The 11,275-nt window shown below is 39.7% G+C and overlaps 1 protein-coding gene across 1 annotated transcript in view; it reads left to right on the top strand.

Moving 5' to 3' along the window:
* LOC109846757 (protein NRT1/ PTR FAMILY 2.3-like) overlaps positions 1-10,459 on the top strand; it is a 10,706-nt gene extending 247 nt beyond the window's left edge. The window contains 7 exon segments of the mRNA XM_020416000.1: positions 1-67; positions 1,358-1,445; positions 1,448-1,787; positions 1,902-1,911; positions 9,513-9,731; positions 9,734-10,062; positions 10,249-10,459. The exon segment at positions 1-67 is cut by the window's left edge and continues 136 nt beyond it. Of these exon segments, the coding sequence (XP_020271589.1) occupies positions 1-67; positions 1,358-1,445; positions 1,448-1,787; positions 1,902-1,911; positions 9,513-9,731; positions 9,734-10,062; positions 10,249-10,381 (1,186 nt within the window). The 3' untranslated portion in view covers positions 10,382-10,459.

Here is an 11,275-nt window from a genome sequence, read left to right as displayed (position 1 = left end):
CATCATCTCCGACGCCTTCTTCGGTTGCTTCCCGGTCGTCGCGATCTCCACCTTCGTCAATTTTCTGGTAATTCATAACGAAAAAAGCAATACGTTCATTATAGAAAAGACTATACATACATACTTTTAATACTACCCCAGATTTTAGAGTATATTCAGTACCAGTACATGTTGTATCAGACTCCTTCGTTCTAGTGGTATGCGATGAGTCAAGCAGCAAGGGTACGAGGGATGGTTTAGAGATTTGAACTTACCGCTTTTGTGGGGATCAGGACACAAATTATCACCATATTACTTGCTCGCTGCGCTATCACATGCTGCACCTATACGTAGTATAATATAGATTAGCCTATATATATATATATATATATATATATATATATTATATAATATAAGAGTTATATTAAGCTAATACATAGTATACTATAATGACTAATCCTAGTATATATATATATTATGAGAACTAAATATGTATTTGATAAAGGAGAGGATTCACTCCTTGACAATAGGTGAACAAATCTCACCACATGATAGAATATACTCTACTCTTACTTATTCTCTCTCCTTCACATGGTGATGATGCGATTAGCTCGCCACATACTCAGGACGCCAAATAAACGATACAACTTGTCATGAGCGCGAAAATACCCAGTTGTTCCAAGGATATTCATTAAATATATTATATATATATATATATATATATATATATATACTTATTATTACTACCTATATATATATATTAAATATATTATATAGTGTGTGTGATGATGTCTCTGTGTGTGTGTGTGGGTGGTATCCTTGGTGCTGTTCGGATTTCTTAAAATATGTAGAATCAAGTTTCAACGGAGCGGATCATCCCACAATGTCGCTCATCATGGTGATTTGAGGCTTCAAGGAGGAAATCCTCCATCCTATATGACAAGAAGCCATACTCACACTAATCTTCTCTCTCTCTCTATGGATATATATATATATATATATATATATGAGTATGTTTGGTACAAAGCATAAATTTTGTGCTTGGTAGTGAGGTGGCACAATCCCCTCCACTCATTCAAATGGGGGGGGCACATTCACATGGGTTGAGGAGTGCATGAGGATATGCAACCATTTGAATGAGTGGAGGATGTTATGTCACCGCACTACCAAGTATACCTATTTTTCTTATACATACATACATACATACAAGAGAGAGAGAAATTATATAGTTCCTGCCCGCGTGATGGGATGGTGCTCTGATAAAATTTGTATTCTAAACTGAGCCTATAGTCTGAGCTTAGTTTGTAGTCATTTGTTGCAAAAATTACATTTTAATTGTCGTTACGATAAACTTGTCAACTATCTGAACACTGAACAGTCACTGGTGCTCTTCACAATAACCGCCGCAATCCCATCGCTGAGGCCAACCCCGTGCACTCCAGACTCCGATCCCTGCCGCGAACCATCGGCTACGCCGCCGTCGCCCTACTATCGGTCGGCTTAGGCGGGACCCGGTTCAATCTCATGACGATGGGCGCAGACCAATTCGACGACGTTAAAGACCAAAACACATTCTTCAACTGGTACTTCGTCATCATGTACGTTGCAGCGGTCATCAGCACGACAGTCATCGTTTATGTTCAGGACAGCGTTAGTTGGACGCTGGGGTTTGGATTGTGTTTGATAGTTAATGCTGTGAGCGTGTTGGTTGTGATGATGGGAAAGAAGTATTACCGCCGCCCACGGGCGAAGGGGAGCCCGTTTACGGGCATTGCCCGGGTCGTCGTTGCGTTAGGAAGAGGAAGGTTGCGGAGATGAGGGAAGCGGTGGAGTATTTTTATGGGGCTGGTGAAGAGGTGAAATCCTTGCATCAATCACCAAGTTCAAGCTTTAGGTATGCGAATAATTCTATCTTTTCGTAGTTTCGCACAAGTATTTTGCACAAAACTGTCATAAAGCTTTTATAAGAGAAAACTATCATGAATTTATCTTGGAGGTCCTTCTTCATAAGAAGAAAGTATCATAAATTTTCTCTCTGTACTCTCACGTCTCACACCAATAGTACAAGTTGTCATGGTTGTAGATAATCATAATTTTATTTAATTATCTGAAACGAGTCATGCCCATCGATCTGCCCATTAATACATGGTGGAATTTGTAATAATCTATTGACCTGTTGTCTAAATATTATTATAATGAAGAATATGGATATAAAAGTAAGAAAGAGATGACCACAAAAGCTAAGAGTAAATGTTGTTCGTGTTTCCCCTTTCTATGCACATAGTGAGAGGCACGGTGTATGTAGTCGGGATTTTGACCTAGTCACTATATAATTTATCATGATTGTATTTAAAATTTATGTTGATAATTTCTCAATTTTATCCCTTTTAGTGGTGTTCTATCCTAATTTTAGTGGTGTCATAAACAGTAAATATAATTAAAACTAATAAAAACATACATAAAGTAGGTAATCCAATGATGTTCTGTAACCCCACTAGACACTATGTAGCTTGGCCACTGTGGAAGGCCAGAAGTTAGCTAAGTTAGTTGCTTCCACTTTGATATGACAAATTATTATACAATGTGTCATCACGTGCAAACTAATTGAAGGTATTAAATAAAAGGGGTATTTTTTTGGGGGTATATATAAAGTACCCCTTAATTATGTGTATTTTCAAAACAATCCCTATGTCATCAACTTTAAAAAGAAAACATCCCCAAATCATTCATTATGAACTTCGTAGAATACAACGTACGTACAAATTTTTTGACTATATTATTAATATTTTTGGATTGTAGTTACAAATTAGTTTATCAAAGTTAATGACTTGTTAATTTTAAAGAGATCTTTTTCCAAAGTTGGCGATTTACCCTAGTTTCCAAATATGCATGATTTAAGAGAATATAACATAATTTCCTTTAAATAATATATGCAGATATATATACAGAGGACCTTCGTCCATTCTTGGAAACCATGCGCCATATATTGCCACCACTTAAAAAGCAGATACCTTTAGAGTGTACACAAAGGGATATCACTGTTTATATTGCTAATCATCGATCCAATGTTGCACCTATAGTTTGCTATACTTTCTGGAACAAATGATGATGGTCTGATGCGTGAATTTTGAGCTTCATGTCCACACTATTGATGATGTCCCTATGGCTAAGTTCATGACCATTTCTTCACTGTAATGTAGCCACCATTATTGTAGGGTGTGCTACGTGGATGAGAGGTTATTATGTGATATTGTTGTCCCAAGATTGTGCAATGTTACTGTTAATTAAATGCAATATTCACATCACATTTGGTACACCAAAAGTACACTGTAGGATAAACACTAATTATAACTAGTTACAAAGTAATAAAGCACAAGATTTGGATGGTCCCGGATCTATTGTATTAGATGTGCACCAAAAAGATATCAACTATTTAGAATTGATGTACAGATCCAATGGTTGACATCTATTTGTTGTACATTAAATGTCATGATATGAGTCCATTGAATGCAACATAAAATATGAAGCAGAAAAGATGAATGAAAAATATCAAATCTCTCTCTCTCTCTCTCTCTCTCTCTCTCTATATATATATATATATATATATATATATTCGTTCCATAAACACTAAACTAGATTATGAAAACGTTCTGTAATTAGTTTTGTCATGATTTAAAATCTAACACTAGTGACTAATTATGGAAACATTTAACCTAATAATCCCATAATAAGTTAGATTAACAGATATCTATTGAGATGAATGAATCTAAGAGGATTCAGATTATCTTCAATTAGGGGGTGTTTGTTTGCATGCAAGTGAAAGATGAAAATGAGAAAGTTACTTTTATTTAACAATTAAGATGTTTGTTTTCATGTAAGTGGTTATGAAAGTGAGATGCAAGAAAGTTGTCACATATGATTTAATGCAATTTTGACTTCCCCTAAAAAAGTGGTGAAGTCACATGAAAGTGACAAAAAGATAACTAATTTAATTAAATAATTTTAATTATACTTTCTAATTAATCTTATTTTGCCACGTCATCTTCACATTGCACTTTCGACATAATTTAATTTTTCAAACAAACACTGTGAAATTCACTTGCGTACTGACATGGATGTAAAAGTCATTTGCAAAAAAAAGTAACTTACATATTTTAAATTCACTTTCAGATTGCTAAACACAAGTGGTAATTAGAGAGGGTCTAATTTTTTTTCAATCCTTATCGTTTATCTCGATTTTAATAGATGATATTACGCCACGTAAGATTTTTACTATTAATTTTGACTATTGTGGTTTTTAAGTTTACTAGTGGTTTTTTTCAGACCAGAGCGGTTTTTGTAAAATTTAGGAGAGAATAATACTTTCTTTCATTGATGATTTACAAAGATACATATCCCATTATATACAGAGAAGAGAAGCTATACTAGGAAAGAAGCTAAACTAGGAAAGAATAAAATTACAATATTCCTATGCTACAATCACGGATCATCTCCAATCAATCAGTCAATCAAATCTTTCCCAAACATATTTTCCTCTAACACTCCCCCTCAAGTTGGAGAGTGAATATCATGAAGTCCCAACTTGCCACTTAAATATTGAAATTGTTCCTTTCCCAAAGGTTTGGTAAAGATATCTGCAAGTTGAGATCTTGACTGAACATAGGATGGTGCAATTACTCCGGCTTGCAATTTTTCCCGAACAATGTGGCAATCAATCTCTATATGTTTTGTGCGTTCGTGAAAAATAGGATTTTTAGCAATGTGTAGAGCTGCCTGGTTGTCACAAAACAAAGACGCCGGCTGTCTTTGTGGAACTTTGAGATCCTGCAGAATATGTCGTATCCATGTAATTTCCAAACATGTTGCAGCCATAGCTCGATATTCGGCTTCAGCAGAGGAACGAGCCACATTGGTTTGCTTCTTTGATCTCCAAGATATTAAGGAATTTCCGAGAAATACACAGAGTCCTGAAATTGAACGTCGAGTTGTCTCACAACTCGCCCAATCTGAATCACAGTAAGCCTTTAATGTAGTATCATTGAAAGAAGGAAAGAATAATCCTTGACCAGGATTCCCTTTAATGAAACGTAAAACTCTTAAAGCAGCTTCCCAATGTGGTTTCCGAGGATTTTGCATAAATTGACTTAGGATTTGCACAGAGTACACCAAGTCTGGCCTTGTCACTGTTAGATAAATCAATCTCCCGACTAATCTTCTGTATTTGGTGGGATCATGTAATGGGTCGCCCTCGTCAGGGTTCAGTTTCAAATATGCCTCGAATAGCACAAGAAAATTTGGCAAACCAGTTACGGGAAGCTTGCTTTAAACCATATAATGATTTATTGAGCCGACATACCAGATTCTCCCCCTGTCGGCGAAGGCCAAGGGGAATGTCCATATAAACAACCTCATCAAGATCGCCTTGCAAAAAAGCATTATGAACATCCATTTGATGGATGATCCAATTGCGGGATGCAGCCACTGCCAAGAGACAACGCACAGTGGTAAGTTTGGCAGTGGGAGAGAAAGTCTCCAAATAATCAACGCCTTCAACCTGAGTATAGCCCTTAGCAACAAGGCGGGCCTTGTAACGTTCAATAGAACCATCAGAGTTGTATTTGATCTTGTAGACCCATTTGCAGCCAATGGGTTTATGATCGGCAGGGAGGGAAACAAGAGACCAAGTATTATTGCGAGCGAGGGCATCGAGTTCAGCTTGCATTGCAGCCCTCCACTTCGGGTCAAGAATTGCCTGATCATAGTTAGTGGGCTCACGGAGACTAGAAATAGATGCAAGAAAAGAATAATGGGAGGGAGAAAGACGTGAATAAGATAAAGAATTAGAGAGAGGGTGCCTTGTACCTCGGGGCGGACATGACGTTGGAGACGATGATGGTGGGGAGGCAGTGTCGGCAAAATGCATTTGATAGTCGGCATGCCATGTAGGTGGGGCACGAGGTCGGGTTGAGTGACGAGGAGCAATGGGTGATGTGGAAGTAGGAGTGGAAGTGGGTAAGGAGGCAGGTGATGGGTCTGATAGAGTGATTGGGGTAGAAAGGTCCGGAGAAACAGGAGGGGTAGGAGGGTTGGATGGGGTCGGGATATCTTGGGCAAGGGGGTCAATAGTATGGGGGGAAGATGGGGTGTAGCTAAGATCGGGTGCAGGTATAGGGATAAAATTAGAGAGAGAGTGTCTGTTTATATGGAAAGATATGGCTCATGAAAAACGTACATCCCTGCTAACAAAAATTGTGTGGGATTCTAAGTCTAACAATTTATAACCCTTTTGTCCTGTAGGATAGCCCAAAAAAACACAACACTTAGCTCGAGGAGCGAATTTAGAAATATGTGTGACAACAGTGGCATAACATAAGCACCCAAAAACACGAAGATGGTCATAAGTTGGTGGACGACCATACAAGCGCTCGAAAGGAGAAATGTGAGAAAGCAGTTGATTAGGCAATCGATTGATTAAATAAACAGCTGTGGACACACATTCACCCCAAAAACGAATGGGCATATTTGACTGAAAAAGGAGAGCACGAGCAACTTGTAATATATGACGATGCTTGCGCTCGACAACTCCATTTTGTTGTGGAGTGGAAACGCAAGAACTCTGAAATTCAACACCTTTAATTATAAAAAATGAACGTAGAGAAAGAAACTCACTACCATTGTCACTGCGAAAGAATTTAATTTGTGAGTTAAACTGGTTGTGAACAAAAGTGAAAAACAATTTAAGCAATGTAGCAGCATCGGATTTATGGGACATAAGAAATAACCACGTGCAACGAGTAAAGTCATCCACAAGAGTTAAAAAATAACGAGCACCAGAATGTGTTTGATGTTTATGTGGACCCCAAATATCACAATGGATTAATTGAAAAGGTAAAGTAGAAGAAATTGAACTTAACGGAAATGGTAATCTAGTCTGTTTGGCCAAAGGACAAACATTACAAAAATTGTCAAAAGGGGTAGGAATAGACTTATTAGACTTAGAAATAAGACGTAGACAGGCAGGAGATGGATGGCCAAGACGATGGTGCCAGGTAGCATCGGGATTGGAAGTATGGCAAACAGTTGGTGAGGTGTGAACTGGGGACATGTAATAGAGGCCGCCACTTTGCTTACCCCAACCAATCATCTTCCCCGTAGCCAAGTCCTGCAAAACACAGAAATCCGGGAACAAAATCACACAACAATTGGAGGATTTTGTAACTTTACTGGCAGACAAAAGATTTAATCGAAAAGAAGGCACATGAAGAACATCTTTTAAAGCAATATCTTTATTAAAGAGGAGTGTCCCAGTAGAGTTGATGGGTACGGTGGAACCAGTGAGTAATTTAACAAAAGGTGTGTGAGGCGGATGAGAATGAATAAATAAAGAAGAATCAGAAGCAATATGATCCGTGGCACCACTATCTAAAATCCAGCAATTCGAGGAAGCGGAATTAATAGAGGGATGCTCACACAAACCTGCGACATTTGCATAAACATCATTATTACCCTTGGATAAGTGTGGCACATTGGCCATGGCAGTAGTCAACTGTTGATATTGCTCGGCGGAAAGTCCTGAGAGAGATTGAGTAGAATTGTCGGCAGATGCGGCATGTGCAGCACTAGAATTGGATCGGGCACCATGCTGCTGATTTTGGTGTCCGAGACGGTTGCTTTTTGGTTTAAAATTGGGATCATGACGTGGGTGCCCAGGGGGAAACCCATGCAGTTTATAACAGGTGTCAATGGTATGTTTGTCCTTTTTACAATATCTGCAAAATAATCCTTCATTAGTGGAAGGAAAAGAAGATGGGTTACCAGAGAACTTGTTTGAATTAGAGCCTTTTGGAAATCGCACAGCCGCTGCAACTGAGAAATTTTCAGTGAGAGAATTATTCCTAATTTCTCGCTGTTTTTCATCCTGGGTCACCATGTTGTAGGCTTCCGGAATATCTGGTACCGGTTTTAGAAGTAGTATTTGGCCTCGAATGGAATTGTAAGTATCGTTGAGTCCCATGAGAAACTGCATGAGACGATCCTCATTATGATGTGCAGTTCTCTTACTGCCTTCACCACATTGACAACAATCGCACGTGGATAAAGGGCGGTAAGAGTCCAACTCATCCCAAAAACCACGCAACTTTGTGTAGTAACTCGCAACTGACATGGTTCCCTGAACATGTGAACCAATGGAACGTTTGATTTGAAATATTCGAGGTAGATTACCTTGAGCGAAACGGGCTTGAAAATCTTCCCAAACGTGTTGGGCAGTGGGAGCAAATAGCACACTTGGAACGAGATCCGGTGAAACTGAGTGAGAGAACCATGAAATCAACATATGGTTGGCTCTTTCCCATAAGTTGAACTCATCTGGATTTTTAGACTTGGAAGGCTTTTTGAATTTCCCTGTAACAAACCCTAATTTGTTCTTAACAGAAAGAGCAATTTCAACGGATCTGCTCCATGTGGCCCAATTTTCGCCATCCAATAATTGTGATCAAAGTTTGGTGGCGGAATGATCAGAGTGGTGGAAATAATATCGGCTTGATGGGTCAAGCCCTTCTTTGAGGTTGGGATTGGAAGCAGAAGCATCATCGACATCTCCCATGGTAGGTTGATAGAGAAGGTGGAATGCTTCAGAAAAATCAAAAAGGAATTCCAGTTCAAAGGTAAAAAAAAACAGAGGGTGGATTTGTTTTGTTAAATTGGTGGTATAATATGATGGTGATATGGCGGAGAAAGAAAAAAAATGGGTTTGGAATATGAAGGAGATATTGATGTATGGGTAATGGTGGTGACCAACTGATCCCAGCTTTGAAAAGGAATTGGTGATTTTGATAGTGGGTCGGCAGAGAGAGTTTAGGATTAGGAGGCGGCAGTGCTTTTCTTGATGATGGTGCGGAAGCGAAAGCTAGGTTAGGAATACCATCGCTCTGATACCATGTAAAATTTAGGAGAGAATAATACTTTCTTTCATTGATGATTTACAAAGATACATATCCCATTATATATGTAAAATTTAGGAGAGAATAATACTTTCTTTCATTGATGATTTACAAAGATACATATCCCATTATATACAGAGAAGAGAAGCTATACTAGGAAAGAAGCTAAACTAGGAAAGAATAAAATTACAATATTCCTATGCTACAATCACGGATCATCTCCAATCAATCAGTCAATCAAATCTTTCCCAAACATATTTTCCTCTAACAGTTTTTAACATAACAACGAAAAACTTACGTGGCGTGATCCCATCCACTAGAAGTGATATGAACGATAATAATAGAGAGAATTGAATATTCTCCGGTTACCATCTAGTTGGAGAGAATCCGGATCCAATCTTTGACTATCTTTTTTTCACAGAAAGTTTTTACTCCTGACAAATATGACAAATCTTACATTTATTAGCATAAAGCATGTGCAGTGAAGGTCTGCAATAATACTGGCTCGATGAATTTGTCTTAATGAAGAATTTCTCTCTTGACAAATAATTCTTTTAGTAGTAACCACAAAACAAAACCCACTCCCCCCAGCATTTCCTTAACCGAGCTGCCATAATCACGGACGGCGACACCAGCGCCGGACGAAACTCCGCCGCAAGAAACATATGGCACCTCTGCACGGTCCAACAGCGTGGAAGACCTGAAGACCCTCCTGCGGACTCCCCTCTCTGGACCTCCTCCATCGTCCTCAGCGTCTCCATCGGCATCCAAGCCAGCCTCACCGTCCTCCAAGCCCTCACCATGGACCGCTCTCCTCCGGGCCCCACTTCACCTTTCCCGCCAGGCTCCGCTCGCGCGTCTTCAACCTCGCCACGTCGCCGTCGTCCTCCCCCTCCTCGACCGCCTCCCCACCCTCAGTCAACGTAAACCAGAACCCCTTCCACCGCATCGGCCTAGGCCACGTCTCAAGCGCGGGCGATGGCGGGGTCTCGGCGCTCGCGAGCGACGACGATCCTCCGTCGTCCACCGCTCACAGCAGCCATCCGATCCTCGGTCGGACCGCTGCAGATGTCGCGTGCTCTGCTTGGTGCTGCAATGGCCACGACTGGGCTCAGCGACGGCGATTGCATTCCCGGCGCAGGTGCGCCCTTTACTACCAGGCACGTTCCCGTGCATGTGTCGCTGAAGAGCAGGCGACGGGGCGGCGGTTGCTGCCTGCTGCTAGCCGAGTCGCGTTCTACGTGGCACGGCGGTGGTCGGGGTGGTGAGGAGGGTGACGCGTGTGGTTTGCCGGATAATTGTTGAAAACCCCCGGCTACCCGTCGAGGATGGAGAATGTGTTTTGGTTGTTGGCGGTCGCCGGAGGGGTTAACTTTGGGTACTTTTTGGTCTGTGCGTGGATGTACAACAAGTATAAGAGGGTGGCTGAGAGCGTGGAGAGAGTTCAGTGTGAGGGTTAAGTAGCCTGCAGTGGTCTGGGGAACAAATTGGATACTGTATAATATAGGAAAAAATTTCATTTCCACCTATTTAGAACATTTATTGCACAAATCGATCCATTTTGTACTTATTTTTCAAATCATGGGGCTTTTACATCACTTGTTGTGAACCAAATACGGAAATTGTTCAACAATCATTCAATTCTTTAGCAATTAGTTTCGGAAAAATCATGATTAGTGGTTACATGAGAAAATGGAGGTGTAGTTATCAAGTTTTTTATTTTATTTTATTTACTTATTTATTTTGATAGGAGATGCAGCTATATATGAACTTGATCGCTAGGTTCCATGGAGTCTATTTTAGATAAATCTTAGGATAAAACTCGGCCGGTTGAATTGATTTTTCCTTATCAAACAAAGATAATGAATTACTTGGTTCAAGACACGGCATGTAAGAAGCCAACTTGGTTCAACTCTTGAATTGGTTTTTTCTTATCAAACAAAGAGAGTGAATTACTTGGTTCATGACCTGCCGTATAAGAACCCAACTTCATTTTATGACTGTTCAACCCTCGAAGATAAAAATTTATAGACTTATTTGAAATAATTCAACTTGATGGTTAACTTCATGCTTTGGTCTATCAACCACAAAACTTTTCCATATCTAGGATTACTATCAAGTGTAAATTACATAAAGCACAAGTTGCCCCCAACAATTCATCCCCACCGTCTACTCCTTTTTTTCTTTTTGAATATTTGTTTAACTACTTTGACAAGATTCAAGGCACTGGCAAGTTTGCGAGACAGAGAGACAAACATTCACGGTATTGGCCGTTGCTTTTTTTTTTTTTCTCTTTTTCTTTTTCTTTTTTATTAGGGGCTGTTTGGTTCGTTATTATAAGAGGTGGAAAAGTG

This window comes from Asparagus officinalis, chromosome 7, assembly GCF_001876935.1.
Source record: "Asparagus officinalis chromosome 7, Aspof.V1, whole genome shotgun sequence".
In the NCBI taxonomy this organism is placed as follows: Eukaryota; Viridiplantae; Streptophyta; class Magnoliopsida; order Asparagales; family Asparagaceae; genus Asparagus; species Asparagus officinalis.
The sequence above is the reverse complement of the archived record's forward strand: the minus strand, read 5'-3'. Positions and strand labels throughout refer to the sequence as shown.